The 17,385-nt window shown below is 31.2% G+C and overlaps 1 protein-coding gene across 6 annotated transcripts; it reads left to right on the plus strand.

Moving 5' to 3' along the window:
- The first annotated feature begins 2,433 nt into the window (after positions 1–2,433).
- Positions 2,434–16,067, plus strand: LOC126843710 (peptide transporter family 1-like). Of its 6 annotated transcripts, XM_050581407.1 has the most exons (20): positions 2,434–2,683; positions 2,850–2,922; positions 4,242–4,383; positions 4,541–4,633; positions 4,711–4,985; positions 5,308–5,390; positions 5,468–5,635; positions 6,042–6,293; positions 6,350–6,601; positions 7,483–7,592; positions 7,790–7,918; positions 7,994–8,096; positions 8,239–8,367; positions 8,552–8,656; positions 8,735–9,837; positions 9,949–10,690; positions 11,108–11,388; positions 11,452–11,520; positions 11,844–11,933; positions 12,375–12,641. In XM_050581407.1, the coding sequence occupies exons 1-15, from the start codon at positions 2,648–2,650 to the stop codon at positions 8,879–8,881; spliced, it is 2,097 nt and encodes a 698-aa protein (XP_050437364.1). In that variant the 5' UTR covers positions 2,434–2,647; the 3' UTR covers positions 8,882–9,837; positions 9,949–10,690; positions 11,108–11,388; positions 11,452–11,520; positions 11,844–11,933; positions 12,375–12,641. The 6 variants fall into 6 exon arrangements, with proteins under 6 accessions (XP_050437364.1, XP_050437363.1, XP_050437365.1 ...); XM_050581406.1 differs by having other exon boundaries at positions 8,735–10,690; XM_050581408.1 differs by lacking the exon at positions 11,108–11,388 and having other exon boundaries at positions 8,735–10,690.
- The last annotated feature ends 1,318 nt before the right edge of the window (positions 16,068–17,385 follow it).

Consider the following 17,385-nt stretch of genomic DNA (forward strand, 5'->3'; position numbering starts at 1 on the left):
TAATCTTCATTATTATATCTTCAAGCGATATCAGCTAGGCAAATACATCGATATGGCGCACAATAATGTAGGAATGGTAAAAAAATCTTGTGATTTATGTCGCAAACAGTTCACCGGCTACAAAGATCTGATCAAACATAAGAAACGACATTGGGAAAACAAATACAGATGTGACATTTGTAAAAAACGATGGCTGAACCTATGTAATGTGAAGTTCCCGCAAGTCTGTGGCCTTTGGAGACTTAGCACACAAAAGGTTGAAGAAGGAAGTTGGAAGATTTGTAAATGAAGTTAATACTTTCAATCAAAAATAGGTATTATATGTATTACAATAAGCTTTAATACACAGACAATGAAAATGAGTGTTTGTTGCAGGTAAAATGCCCATCCGGTTCTAGTGGAAGGAGTCCTTCGGATCCCCGCCTCGGTGACTTTTTCTCAGTTGTGCAAGCGTTAATCCGGGTTGTTGGTGAATGGCCAAGCTGTCCACTGTTAATTGCGGAACATTGTCGGATAGATAGTTTATACAATATTTATGTGTTTGTTTGTGCGTTTTTACAATCTTTTAGCTGTACAAAGTATATGATTTGCATAAATAAATTGGCTTTTACAATTTATAATCGGATTTTACAATTTATGACGTTGTTTACATTTTGGTTACATACAAAGTATAGAATAACTCCTTTAGGTCGTGCACATATTAATATTCAAGGAGAAATCGGTCATGACGTACACTTGGCTGGACTTAGTAATCCATTACAGTAAACTGCACCAAAATGACCCATTTTCTATAAGTTCATATGTAAATGGCGACAAAAAAAAATTAAACATTATTCAAACTGTAACAATTTATTTGATTTACCTACTATATATATATACCTAATACCGATACGATAACATATACTCGTATAGGTACGGAAATTATAATAATATACATATACTACCGTGTTAGTATACACGTTTATCGTTTAATCAATAATTTTATTGCGTACAAATTGTCAATGTAAATAGATTTCAAGATACGATTTTTTGAAAAAAGTATGTTTTAAGAATAAACAACAAAATACTAAATAAATTAGAACAAGCTGTCCCGACCCGGTGATGCCCGAGATTTAGTTTGCCAGGGCTGAGTAAAATAATCACAAATAAGATTGTTACAAATGAGGTTAAAAAAAAATCAGTTCTCCAGGCTGTATATTGTAAAGCTTTAGCATACCCCGTCTCGTTTTTTTTTTTGGATCTACATATTATGTACATTACATTGTATTGATTATGTTCCCCTCTTACTCGAGGGTCCCAGTCCCAGATCTAGTTCCAATTTTGCTTGAGCTTGGGGGGCATTACATAAAATTAATTATCATTCGCTCGAGTACCGTGGTTACCATGGTTACAAACCAAGTGTTTATTTTGGGTTAGCAACGAAAAAAATTTCGTATTTAAAGTACAAAATTCGTGTTTAAGGCAACCCTTAGAGGTGGAATTTTCGAAAAGTACTATGCCAGTTATCTTCGCGGGAGTGTACTCAACAACTTCCCAAAGTTTCATTGCGATCATATGAATTGTGTACTAATGCATAAAGGACATACAAACATACATTCATTTATATATATAGATTATATAGTAGGTACTAGGTATATAAAATCAATTGTCGCAGTATTTTATCATTTTTGTCGCAGTTTGTATAATGTTATACATTGTATAATTTTGTTTACATATCAGCTTATAGAAAAAGGGTAATTTTGGCGCAGTTTACCATCTCCCAAAACGTTTTGTGCATTCGAAAGATTTCAGAAATCATAAAAAAATCACACGTAAAGGTGTAATATATTTATATACATAGATTTACTTATTTAATAAACCCTATTTTCGTTTCGTTGCACACTTGAGAGTTAAGTTATTTAGAGGTACAATCGCCTGTTAAGCTCATCAGGCGATATAGCAAATGTATATAGGAGACTTTAGGGATATTTAATTGTAGATACGGCTCACTGCCTTTCTTCTCAAAAAAAAGTTTATCAAGAACGGTGACCTCGTGGCGTCGTTTCTATTGACAAATTACAGTGGATGTTTTTTGTACTATTTTTTCAAGTAGATACCTAATTCTAAGATTTTATATTCTACACTTTCTGTATTTTATATCAGCTGGTACCAGTGGAATCTAAAATACAAATTGTCTATTATATCACCATCGTTAAAATATTATGTTTATATTAACAAAATATATATATATATATATAGTATTATATAGTATACATATTAATTATAGTAGTTTTATTTTAAAAATTCAACGCGTTTTAAAATTAACAGCACTGTTGCCAGAAACAGTAAAGTGCTTTAAATAAACTTTTATTATAGACGATTATTTTTAAGTAGGGTTGCTCACGATTGTCGTTGACTTAATTCTCGTACACTTCACAACGTTTTAGTAATATTATTAGGTTCACACTTAGTGCATGTGATACCAACTTACCAGTAGGTCATCAGAATCAACAGTCATTATACTTATTGAATTATTTAATAAAATATTAGTGTGTACTCGTATATTATGAGTATTGTAATTAAATAGCATAATTATATTTCATTTTTAAACTATAATACATATTTTTTAAATTAACAATAGCTATTTAATACCATAAACCGTTCCAGTATGGGATCTGTTGTTACACCTACAAATGAAAACCTAGTAAGCTAAATGAATAATATTAACGGCTATAATTATTATTTTAACAATATTCTAGAAATTAAACCTAATTGTTACGTGACCAGTCCACATTATGTAACAAAAATACTTTTCACATAAATTTAATGATTATAAGATATATAATAGTTTAACTTTTATTATTTTGCAGACATTTCCCAAATCGGTGTGGTTTATAATATGCAACGAACTGTGTGAAAGGTTTAACTACTTTAGCCTAAGAAGTAAGTCGATTAACCTATATAGGCTTATTGGTAATTTTTATACAGTGTTTACTATATAACAGTAAGTTAATTATTTAACAAGAAAAGTCCATCGTTTATCTTATATATATTAAGACAAAATGTAAATAATAAATCTAAAATTGTGCCTGAATGCCTTTTGTTAATGCGTTATAATATGTATATTTAATTAAATTAATATGGTTCAACAGCAAAATGAGTTCAGCAATAATTTAAATATTTCAATACTTGTACACAATGTTTAATAAAAAAAAAAAAATTTTTTTTTAAAGTCTTGCTTTTCTAAAAAATAGTAAATAAGGGAACTACAAAGTAAAAATGTTAATTACAAAAAAACTTACAATATAAAACATTATCTAAAAATTGTATCTGATAAATTTATTAGAGACCTAGTTGAATAGGGCCCAAGCTTTTCTTTTTAGTCGAAAATTAAAGATGTTTAACATTATTTAAAATTGTAGTTAATTTTCGGTTGTTTTCAAAGTAATTGCTATTTTTAAAAAAAAATGTGCTACAGTTGATTGGTAAATAGTTCTTGTAGTAAAAGTACTTTTTACTTTCTAGTTCACTTTTTTACTATTTTTTTTAGAAAAGCATGTTTTTAAAAAAGTTCTTTATTTATTTATTTAATTTTTTACTTTTTAGTCCTTTGTAAGGTACTTAATAATTGTGAATAGATTACTAAATTAATTTTGGAAGATTTAAAAAAAACGTGAAATTTTAGTGAAGTTACCTCCAAATATGACCTGTGTACGACGACCTGAATGTCTGAGTCCCAATATTATTACAGGATATTGTATTGCTATCAAAGCATGTAAAAAAAAATACACCCGAGTATTGTGACATTGATAAATTGAATTTAAAATCTTTGATAAATACTTAAAACTGCAATTAAAATTGGACATAAAATATGTTTATTAATTTAATGGATTATTCGAATTTTCGGGTTAGGTTTTTGTTTTTATAAGTTATTTAATCAATTGAATGTTGTAAATTATCCTTATAAACATATTATGTATATATTTAAACTATGAAATCAGCAAATCCGTATCAATTTCATATTCATATTTAAGTTATACCATGTTGAAGTAGTGTTACTGGACACCCTCTTCTTTCACGTTGTCCTGTCATTGTATTATATTTTTTTTTAAATTTACTTATTGTAACTAACATTACACATTTTAAATATATTTTTAATAAATAAAAAATAATGTAAACGGAAAAAAGTTATGCCTTTTGACGTTATATTCATTAAGCATATTATATTATTGTAAACAATGTTATATTGTTGGTTCTTTCAGCTATATTAGTGCTATATCTTACTACAACGTTAAGATATAGCCATGACGATTCCACAATGATGTATCATGGTTTTATATTCCTATCATACCTAATGCCATTGTTTGGTGCCGTTCTGTCCGATTCGTACTGGGGCAAATACAAGTAAGTACGTATGATGCTTACCTATATTATAGTATAGGTGTGAAGTACGTTCATAATCAAAGCCATTACCCTATTAAGTAATAGTGAAGTGTATTGGCATGATACAGCACACTCTCTACAGTACAATATTATAGTAATATTATTTTTAATGATTCAGGACAGTGTTGCGCCTATCAGTTGTTTATGCTGTTGGAAACGTAGTGTTGACCGGCGCATCTATGGCAGACACGTTTAGTCTCGATAAACAAAGGTAAACAATGATTTTAAAGCTATTATGAAAATCTCACGTCGACGATGTTAATTTATTGTGTGTGTTTTATTTTGTAGACTAATTGCAATATTAGGACTGATTCTAATATCTATCGGAACCGGTGGTATAAAACCTTGCGTGGCAACGTTAGGCGGTGATCAGTTCAAATTGCCCCAACAACAAGACGATCTCAAGTATTTTTTCAGTAAATTTTTGGTTGCCATTTACATCGGTGCGTTTATTTCCACTTTCTTGGCGCCGGAACTGAGAAAAAGTGTACACTGTTTTGGCAAAGACTCGTGTTTTCCACTGGCTTTCGGTGTACCAGCAGTTCTCATGTTTACAGCTATAGGTGAATGAAATTTTATGATTTTAATTGTAATATAACGACCTCGTCATTTTTATCTGATACGATACTCCGTTTATCATTTGTTTTTTATCCAAGTGAAATAATAAAATGATTACTTCTCATTAACCTTATAATTCTAAGCATCAAGAGTTGTATTCTTTAACCCGAATTAAAAAAATACTCAAAAAGTAACAATACAGGTCTATATACACAAAATTAGCTCCATGACCAATCATTATCTTTTATGTATTTTAAATCTAATATTATTTATGTGATATATTACCTATATAACATAATAATAATACTGTTTGTGATTTTATTTCAGTGATATTTACCCTCGGCAGAAACATGTATGTAAAAAAAGTGCCTGAACACAATGTCATATTTAAAACGTTGTCGTGCATTTTCGTAAGTGACACGATTATCGTATCAAATGATCGTTCTAAAAAAATTGTAGGTTTGTATTTAAATTTTGTGATTTTTAGTATGCGCTGCGACAAAAAATATCTTCGCCAACTCCTGTCAAACAGCATTGGATAAAATATGCCAAAAGCAAGTATAGCGAGAGGGAAGTGTCGGACACGAAGGCCGCTTTGGATATTTTATTGATATTCACTGCTTATCCAATATTTTGGGCTTTATACGAACAACAAGTAAGTCTCGATTGATTCGTTACAATTCGGCTTTACGAGTATAATATTATATTGTTACCTATTCCCCAAGAACAACAGGAGTTTTATACGATTTTCTTATTATATGTCTAAACGTGTGTCGTGTAACATCAACTAACATAAGGTTCTTGTAATCGTAGGAACTATACAGGTAGTCCTTTTTGCTATAATATAGGAAGTCCGATTGGACTTTCCCGTTAGATGCTCAAATGGGATAAGAGAAATAAGTAGGTAATCTATTGTGTACTTTTAAAAAAGTCCTGGATCAGGAAACATGCAGGGCAATCATTGGACCTCTCTATTGAGTGTATTCTTGAATAATTTGTCCTTGGAGATACCACAAGGATTTCCAGAGCTATATTAAAGTGATTTGTATTTAATGTGACAGGGTTCGCGGTGGACTTTACAAGCGACACTGATGGACGGTAGAATAGACGGTCTCGATTGGTCCATCAAACCCGACCAGATGCAATTCGTCCATCCGATGTTCGGGATGTTTTTCCTATTGACTTTCAACTACACGTTATATCCAATTTTGGCCAAAGTTGGTATTACAACACCAATACACCGAATCATCTTCAGCTATTCGTTGGCAGTCGTGGCATTCGTGTTCTCTGCGATTTTACAATCTCTTATATTTGTAAGTACCTATCGAGTATATAGATGTATATAAATCTTGAACTGTCATTTGTCTAGGGAGAGAGCACGGTGATACCAACCGGCGAAGGGCGGATTTTGTTCTACAACGGATTCGACTGCAACGTAGCCCTTTATTCTCCTGGAGCGCCACACGACAGTACTTTAAAAGCACTCGACATGCTCGACATCAAATACTCACCGACGTCCAGTAAAATTGTAGAAAATTTCACATTGAATTTCGATCCTTTGTGTAACACGTTCGGACGTAACAATCAATTCGAAGCTAACGTCACAGTTGTCAGAGGCAAAGTATTAAGCAAGATATTAAGCTAATTTTATCATTTTGAGTTAACGCTTAATTTGTCTACATTTTTTTCTACACCACACCCTTATCGTCAATTGCTCATCCGTCATTCGATCTGCCGTCTATTTAATATTTCATTTCTGCATACTCATGCACACGCCGACCAATTATCCTGCATTCATTTTGCTACTGATGCCACTCACAAATTACATAATCATTCTTAATTCTATCTAACGCAACATATCAACCTTATTTAAGCTTGTCATATTTTCCTTATGGACGTAAGCTTAACGCTCACACACTCTTTACATTTGTTTTCGCTTCTCATAAAATGCCCATTTTTGCTTACTTAAATTCACCAAGACTTTAAACGGCCCCGACTAACTCTTCAGGCAATTTCTCCGTGTCTTTATACTAGTATATTATACCGCTGTTGGCCTTTGAGTGTTGAGTGGATTTAGACAAAATAAGAATTAACACAAGTTGTATAGCAATAATGATAAAGTAATATTTCACTACGACCAATAAAATAAAGTAATAGTTAAAGACTTGTTATTCACAGTTAGCTTACACGAACATCATGTGAAAAAGTGAGTGAGTGAGAAATCCTCCGATTCCTCTTTTATATAAGACCAAAGAATATTCTAGAAAAATGCAATATTACTATTGACGTCAGTTAACACTCGATTTACTTTAAACACATTCGATTGGTTAATATAAATCGCGCAATGATATTTTGCTTACAAAGAAAACAAGTTTATCTTAACAATATTAATGCGTACTTACATTCTAAGAAGAATATAATATAAATTATTTATTGATATTTCAAGAACTGCATAAAAATAGCTGTATGCATTTTGTATTGCTTATAGCATTTTATGTTTAGTCTGTATCTTATTTTCTAACAAGAACTGTTACCGGCGATGTAGTCTTGAACCGCATCAATCGACACGACGGTGACCTATCCAAGTCAAAACACGGCGATTCTAAGCTTAGGTATATTCAAATGTATTATAATTAAATTAAAAAAATGTTGGCTTTCACTAATAGCATCATGTCAATCACTAAACCACTCGATTTCCGTAGAGATTAACATAAGCGTTAACGACATATTTAGTTAAATTGATTAACAGAATCACAACTTTTTACCACTTTGAAACTATATTAAAATTTATTTTAAATGTTTAATTCAGAGTTTTAACCAGTAAAAATATTTTTGAAAACGAAACGTTTGAATTAATCAGCAAGAATGGCAACTCAAGGATTCCTTATAATATTAATTCGTATACCGGAGGATATTTTAAGGATGTGCATTTTGGAGAGTAAGTTAATCATTCTGAGAAAATAATTTGTACCTGAATAATTCATAACTGTATAATATATCATATCCTTTTTAGCTATGAGTTAGTTCATGATGGTAAAATCGTATGCAACAACTTAAGTTTTACACCGACTACTTTCTATACTCTAGTTTTAGTTCAGAGAAACGATGGTAAAATGGTGATTACTCCTTTTCCTCAAATAGTCAAATATATAAAAGCATAAATTTATCTATACCTCTCTTGGGCGAACTAACTTAGTACTTTTTTTCCTATACTGCGTTTAATGTATGTAAACTAATGAGCAACGAAATGATTTAAAGGATGTAAAATTGTTTTCAATGGACGAAGGAAGTTATATTCACATCTTATGGCAGTCGCCGCAGTATTTAGTTATGATTATGGCCGATGTAATTTTTGGCGCTACGACTATTGAATTATCTTTTACCGAAGTAAGAATTTATTTTACTAAAAACACAATCATTGAATATTGGGTTTAAAATGTATTTTATTCAAAGTGCCGCGTCGCCGCAAACTCAGATCGATTTATGTTTAGTTATCAACTCTTACATAGACCTAGGCAAATCGTAACTTGTTGACAGTATAATGAGTAAAACTCTTATAATTATTTTTTAGGCTCCGCCGAGAATCAAATCGTTCATATCGGCTTCCTATTCGTTAACTCAATCAGTCGGTAATTTATTGGTAGTAATAATATCTGCAATATCGTTCAAAAGTCAAGTGAGAAACATACAATTTACTTTCGAATGGCATTATATTTTTGATAATTTGACATGTTTGAAATTTACTGTCATATAGGTTCATGAATATCTACTGTATTCCGGGCTGATGTTTATAGACACGATTTTATTGATTTACTTAAATGCTAACTACAAGTACAAGAATTTTCACGATGACGAAATAACTGAGAATCACTTTGATATGGAACAAGACGAAAAACCATAATATATTTATAAGATAAAAACTTGACTTTTAAAATTTTGTTCTCTAATTATATGTAACTAAATGGAGATCAATATTTTATTGTCTAAACATTAATAATAAAACACTAAATAATATTTCGTTATAAATGAGATATTACTAGGTATATCTCTAAACCTATACCTACTTAGATACTTTTTATTATATTAAATAAATAAGTTTTGTAAATATTTAGTTTATATATCTACTGATTATAAGTACATATTTAAACAAGCAATTCTTTAAAAATTACAACATAATTAATAATATGCTAATAATAATAATAATAATGTATAATAGTTTAAGAAGGAATAATTTTTATTTATTATATATATATATGATTCTGGTACACTTGATTGACAAGTAAAATTCCCGACAAGCCATTGATGTTTTTGGTATTATTTGACCTCATCCTATAACCGTTTTTATCTAAATTTGGAATAAAATGTGCTCGGCAAAAACTTTTTCTGAAATTCTTGCGGTCAAATCGTTTGCCATTGCCGCTGTGCAAAATATTCGTAAGCCCCGTTAAGCTTGGAACGTTTTGTTGGCTTTAATTATAATCCACGTGTATTTTCCTGGTGAATACACTGTCGCACCCAGTGGCGAAGGTCACATTAACATTTACAATGGTTTTGATTGCAACGTGTTGTTGGATTTGCCATTTCAAACGTCGGCAATATCGGCCCTCTGATATGATTAATATTAAATACTCCCCAGTAGAAAACGTGACACAGTTAAGGGTAAATAAAATAATGTGTTCTACATTTTTCGTTACTGCAATCGATAAAATAATAACAATTCAGAGTGACAATGTCTACCTTTTCATAATTAATTATGTTTGTTGTAGAATCTATTGTAAAAAAAAAAAAAAGTTCAGGCATAACAACTAAGTATACAATACATATGTATGAGGGAGCACAGCACTACATCTCTTGCAGGTGCGTAATTTAATAATTCTTGTTGGCGAAAAGAACAAACCACATAAAGGACGTTTGCCGTAATATAATACCAGATTGTGTTGTATAAAAATATTTAAAAAAATTCAATAGACAAGTATGAACGGCCCGACCGGATTGGAAAAGGCAAATCGGCGGATTGCTATTTCTGAACCGTTGACGAAACTTGCCAGGACAGCTTTGATTTTTCCGGTGCGGTTTGGCGGATCGACGGCCACCGGCGGCGAACAGTTCAGTCCAAGGCTCTATGCGTTCAACGTGTGCGCGATAATCGCGTTGGCAATTTGCGGCTACGGGTCGATGCTGGGTGAAGTGAATGCGTATCGAAAAGGTCAATCCCTTCGTTTCAATAACTTCCCCGTTGTGGTGATCGCGTGCGTCTGTTACACCATGATTGTATTGTCTTGCATCATAGCTGTTGTCGGGTCAGCATCCCTGTACGCCGCGTGGTTGGACATCGAGCGTCTGCTGAACCGCGTGGACGAGGCGCTTGACAGCCGCGGCTGCCCGGTGGCCGACAAACGCGTCGAGCGGTGTGCGATCTGGCTGATTTGCCTTCATATGGTGGTGTTCGCAGTCGACTACTACACATGGCTAAAGATCAATCCGACCAACAAGAGCTACTGTGTAGTCTTCATCTTTGATCACGTCAACCTTGTGTCGGTGACCGTGTACGCGCAGTTGGCTTGGTGCATAGGTCGTCGGTTCGACGTCATCAACCGCGAGATCGAGATCAAGCTCGAACGGTTGACGTCGAACAACCTCGTCGTATTCCCAAGCCGACGATACCAACAATTATCCTATCTGCTCCATTGCTCCAACAATCTCACTAAAGGTAAGTTTGTAACAGTTATAGCCCCAAAATAATCAAGCTCTTTGCTCAAAATCCTCTTTTATATTATGCAAAAATTATTGTTTTTCATCAAACATTAAGGTTCAGAGATATTATATCACATATACCATACATTTTGTTAAAACTAGTAGTATTAAATATATGTTGTATACCAAAATTTACGCTAGGAGCAATTTCAATACTCTCAGTTTTAATTTTAAGGTCATTCACCACACCGACCTCACTATGCCTCGTCCCCATATTGCCCCGACTCCACTGTTCTGACATTTCAAATCTTATCTCATATTATAATTGTTTAACAAAACAAAATTACTTAAATATAAATCTTAACAGCGAAAAAATATATGTATTTTGGTAACACTATCTCAGTTTTAAAATGTTTCTATATTTATATTTCAGACGTGAAATATATTCCTATAAAAACATTTCAAGAAATTTATTGGAGTCTCTGCTACAGTGTCAACATTTTAAACGACCATTACGGATGGCAACTATTGTTGATTTTATTGACAAAAATGATAAATCTTATAATCCTTCCGCATATCCTACTGACGGGTGTTTTAAATATGTTGTTGCATGGCTCACAAAACGGATTCGCAATTGCTCTTATTGGTTGGGTTATTTGTCACCTATCATGTTTATTTTTAATGGTGCTGCCCTCATCGTACGCTGCCTCAAGAGTATAGAATTCAATAACATTATAAAATATCAAAATAGGTAACCATTGTTGTTGCTTTTTACAGGCCGAAAAAACAGCTGTCATAGTATGTAAACATCTAAACGGTTATTTTGTGTCGGACGACATGAAACAGGTATTTTATAAAAGAAGTAAAAATATTTATAAATATCAATTCTCATCAATCGACGTTCTAAATTAGGTATTTTGTACAAAATAATGACCCACAATATTGTATAAATTAATTTCAAATAAATATAAACAAATATTATTTAAAAAAATTGCAATGTCTTTAGATTAAATACCTACGCAAATATTGTAAGAAAAGGTAACCTAAAATCATTATTTTAATTATTGAATTTCCCCCAAGAATCTTCCTCTTGCATTATCTATATCTTTTTTAATAAATTATAATTATTTAGTCTATTACGTTTACTCATTTAGTCGTATGTGTTACAGTTAGAACTATTTGTACTACTATTGCACAAGTATAAGGTAAAATTTTCAATTTGTGGAATCGTGGATTTACAAATATCTACAATAAGAAAAGTAGGTATACACTTTTATTTTTATTGATATAGTAATGATTAGGTAATGGCAGACTACAGACTTTTCTATGAAATTTCACCACTTTTTTTTGTTTTTATAGAGAACCTAGTTTGAAATTTACTCATGTTATGTGAAATTATCTCAACTTTCTGAAAAAAAAATTTAAGAACATTATTTTTACTGTAACAAACATGCAGTGTAGCTTTCAAAAAAATCAGCGTCGGGTCGCTGTAAACGTTCGTTTGTAATAGCATTTAACTCATAGGTATATTTTTTCATTCAATTACAATTGGCTTGAATATTACACTTTAATACCTCTAAACTAGAAGTCTCTACATTCAACAGGGTTGAAACTTTTTTGGATTGAAAAAAAATGTATTCTAGAAATGTTTTACCAACTAGGTTGTAGATTGTAGACTTACAAGTTTGATTGATTTTCAGGTGATTGCGACTATCATTTCATATTTGCTGATTTTCATTCAATTACAAAACAAGTGAACGGAGTATTTAAACTACATAATAACCTAATATGCAAAACATTTTACATATCTAGTATTGGTTCAATTAAATACTCAAGTCAACAATATATTTTAAATTATTCAATTACATTTTGTATATTCAAGACGTCATTATGCTCTAATTTGATATTGTTAATTGTTGTTTGTATTAAAAGAAATATAAAGTGTGTGTTAGAAAAGCCGTTTTGAATTGTGTTTTTACATTTTTTTTTATCGTACTTATATATTACTACCATTATATAATTATAAAATACTGTTATGACTAAGTCTAAGTTTATAGTTAACATTTTTTAACATACACATGTTGGTGTTTTTGAAATATTGACTCGATTTTGAAGGTTAGGTTTTTTTTGATAAAATGTGTTGTGTCTGCGATTAAAACAACATTTAACACTTTTATTTGAACTTTAGCAACATACCTACCTATCTAAAGGTACTGAGAGTTTATGAAAAGAAAGCATTCAGATTGGTTGAACACAACAAATAGAATTGTGGGTTGTATCTACTTTCCTCCAAATTCCTTATTAGAATACGCTTCATTAATTTGGGATCATTACAGTGCAGGACAAAATGATCAACTGAAAAAGTGCAAAATAAAGTCCTCAGATTTATATGTCATAATTAATGTAATATTCAAAGAATTCCTCACACTGATTACGAAAAACATTTAAAAAATATTAAATTTAGAAACATTAAAATACTTATAAATATATTATCATACAACACCTTTCTCTCCAAAATGCTAAATAACGATATTGATGATTCATTTTTATTAAGTCAATTAAATTTAAAAGTTAATAACCACTACATTCGCAACTATCATTTATTTTATAATCCTTATTTTTCTAAAAAGTATACGTCAAACGACCCAATTAATATTTTAATATCTTCTGGATATAGACAATTATTTTAATAAACATTGTTCTAATAAACCTATGTATTATTCTATTTATCTATTATTATGTTATATCTTATTATTTTTAATTATATTATACTATTGTTATCTATACTAATATATTGTAAATTGGACATTGTCCATATGAATTTATTAATAAACAAAATAAATTTGTTTATAATTAATATTTTTAATATTTTTATCAAGTTTTTTCATAATATTTTAGATTAAATATTTAATGTTTTATTCTAATCTAACTATGATAATATGGTAAACTGTCAAAAAACTTCTTTTGTGTCCAAACAAAACAATGTCTTTTATTTGTATGGAATTTTCCAGCTTTCATGAGGTTCAGCAAGACAAGAAATCGTTATTGACATTTGTTATTATATTAAAAATCCTAATTGGGTTCATATTGGGGACGGATCATATTATATAGTGGTATCCGTTATACCCATTTATCATAAAGTAATGAAAACAATTTTAAGATACTTATTGACTTACTCATTCATACCTATTCTTTTACACAAACCATCCTAGTTAAACTATACCTAGCTAAATAACCGAAGCTAAATATCTGCGTTGTATATTTTTCGTTACCGTAATCCAACGTCGCAACGTCTACCTTTTGATAATATATTATGTTTATTTTAGAATCTATTGTTAAACAAAAAAAATTAAATAGTCAACAATAGTCTAGACAGGACTTCTAGGTATACAATATAATATAGGGCGCATAGCACTACACCGCTTAGCAGGTACCTAGTTTGATAATTATTCCCGTTGGTCTCGCGAAAAGAACAAACTACACAAAGGACGTTTGTAGTAATATAACACCAGTTAAGTATTAAAACAAAATCATAAGATAAATATGAACCGGAGTGGGCCGACCGGAATGGGAAAGGCAAAACGGCGGATTGCTATTTCTGAACCGTTGACGAAACTTGCCAGGACCGCTTTGATTTTTCCGGTGCGGTGTGGCGGATCGACGGCCACCGGCGCCGAAGAGTTCAGTCCAAAGCTCTATGCGTTCAACGTGTGCGCGATAATCGCGTTGGTGATTTTCGGTTATTGGTCGTTGCTGGGTGAACTCAATTCGTTTGGAAAGGTTGTCCCTTCGCTTCAATAACGTCTACGTTGCGGTGATCGCGTGCGTCTGTTACACCATGACGGTGTTGTCTTGCACCATAGCCGTGGTCGGGTCGGCATCTCGGTACGCCTCGTGGCTGGACATCGAGCGTCTGCTGAACCGCGTGGACGAGGCGCTTGACAGCCGCGGCTGCCCGGTGGCCGACAAACGCGTCGAGCGGTGTGCGATCTGGCTGGTTTGCCTTCAAATGGTGGTGTTCGCGGTCGACTACTGCACTTGGCTGAAAGTTAATCCGACCAACAAGAGCTACTTTATAGTCTTTATATTCGATCACGTCAACCGAGTGTCTTTGGTTATGTACGCGCAGTTGGCTTGGTGCATAGGTCGTCGGTTCGACATCATCAACCGCGAGATCGAGGTCAAGCTCGAACGGTTGACGTCGAACAACCTCGTCGAATTCCCAAGCCGACGATACCAACACTTGTCTTATCTACTACGTTGCTCCGAAAACCGCATTAAAAGTGAGTTTGTAATAGTCAATGACCCCAAAAAAATATCAAGCTCTTCGCTCAAAATCCTTTGTTATATTATGGAAAAATTATTGTTTATCATCAAATATTATTGTTTAGAGATATTACTCGTATATATTATTACAGAAAAAATTATTTATAATAAACTAATACTTTGAAGTTTATACAAACTAACCGGTAAATTAATTGACACAGTCTAAATTTATTAAACAATTGATATATACAAAACTTCTTAAAAACTGACCGCATGCAATATCCTTAAAAGCTGTAAAGTTGTTTTAAATTATAATTCACACATTTCTAATATAATATATAAAAAATATCACAATATTATTTTACTGTTGTTTCAAATATAAGAATAACATTAATATATAATATAGTAGTAATAATAGACTACTATTATTATTTTTTTTTATTAATCATTTTTATATCTATTCAAATTTGTTTTTTATTTTTATCTTTTAGATACACACTATACAGTTAATTAATTATAATTTAAATATTATAACAACAGAGCTTTTGTGGCAAATTTTGATGTATATTGTTATTCTCTTTCATTTATTAAATGTGCCCAGCGCCCAATACAGTCCAATTTTCCTTTAACTCTAAGTAGCAGCTTTTTGTCACCAATCGATGTTCGTAAATTGTATACCTATTATACTTACATAAAAAAATGTATACTACTATCTTATTTTTTTAAATGTTTGCATTTTTTTTGTTTCAGACATAAAATATATTCCTATTAAAAAATTTCAAGAAATTTACTGGAGTCTCTGCCACAGTGTTAACATTTTAAACCACCATTACGGATGGCAACTATTAACGATTTTATTGATGAACATAATAAATATTATAATCCTTTCCCATATCCTACTGTCGGGTGTTTTCAATATGTTGCTGCTTGGCTCACAAAACTACGGATTCGCAATTTCCCTGATTGGTTGGGTTATTTGTCACCTATCATTTTTATTTTTAATGGTGCTGCCCTCTTCGTACGCAGTCTCAAAAGTACAGAATTCAGTGACATTTTAAAATATCGAAATAACCACTGTTATTGCTTTTTACAGGCCGAAAAAACAGCTGTCATTGTATGTAACCATTTAAACGTTTATCTTGTGTCGGACGACATGAAACAGGTATTTTTAAAGTAGTAAAATATATTACATAAATATAAATTTTCATCAATCGACGTTCTAAACTAGGTACTTAGTAGTATAAAATAATTACCTACAATGTTAAATTCATTTCAAATAAATATAAAAAAATAAATAAAAATAGCAATGTTTTTAGATTAGATACCTACGCAAATATTGTAAGAAAAGGTAACCTAAAATCATTATTTTAATTATTGAATTTCCCCCAAGAATCTTCCTTTTGGTATATCTATATCCTTTTCAATAAATTGTAATTGTTTAGACTGTCTAATAGATGCTTACTCATTTAATCGTATGTGTTACAGTTAGAACTATTTGTACTTCAATTGCACAAGTATAAGGTAAATTTTTTAATTTGTGGAATCGTGGATTTACAAATATCTACAATAAGAAAAGTAGGTATACACTGTTTTAGCTTCGATAGAATAAGTTAAGGCATACTACCGACGAGTAAGAGAAGTGCATTTAGGCTATTACATTTTATTATTTTTGACTTGGGAGTCTAATCAGAAATATTTTACCAATAAGGTGGATTGTAGACTTACAAGTTTCATTCGTTTCCGGGTGATTGCGACTATCATTACATATTTGCTGATTTTCATTCAATTACAAGACAAGTGAACGGATAATTTCAACTATTTAATAACTTGATATACAAAACATTGTACATATCTAGTATTGGTTTAATTTAATACTCAAGCAATCAATATATTTTAAATATTATACAATTACATTTTGTGAATACAAGACGTAATTATGTTTTGATTTTATATTGTTGGTTGTTATTAGTATTTAAAAAAAATAAAAGTGTGTTTCAGAAAAACAGTTTAAAATTGTCAATTTAAATTTAGAAAATTGTGACAAACTGCAACAATTAAAATCGTGGTAATAATAATATTTGCGTAATAGGCACTTGAATTAAAAATATTATACATTTATAAAGGCTTTCGATTTTAAAAATTCACAAATATTCCAGCCGATCAAATTTTAATAATTAAAGTACTTAAAATAAACACCGACCTTATTATAATTTATGATGTATATTTTAGAATCTATAGTTTGAAAAAAAAAAAAATAAATAAAGAGTAATCGACGAAGAATTAGAGTAGGGCGAAGTTCCAAAACATGAAACGCGGTGAGGGGTGTGCGATATTAAGGATCGACAACAAAAATAAACATTTTTGTATTATAACAATTGCTAATATTAATTTATTCAATTTGCTATACTAACCTGACTTATAACGGTTGATGGTTAGTTGAGGTTT

Source organism: Adelges cooleyi, unplaced genomic scaffold (genome assembly GCF_023614345.1).
Source record: "Adelges cooleyi isolate 19-005CV unplaced genomic scaffold, UGA_ACOO_1.1 ACOO_flye_CR_arks_rails_tigmint_CR_PRNA_574, whole genome shotgun sequence".
NCBI lineage: Eukaryota > Metazoa > Arthropoda > Insecta > Hemiptera > Adelgidae > Adelges > Adelges cooleyi.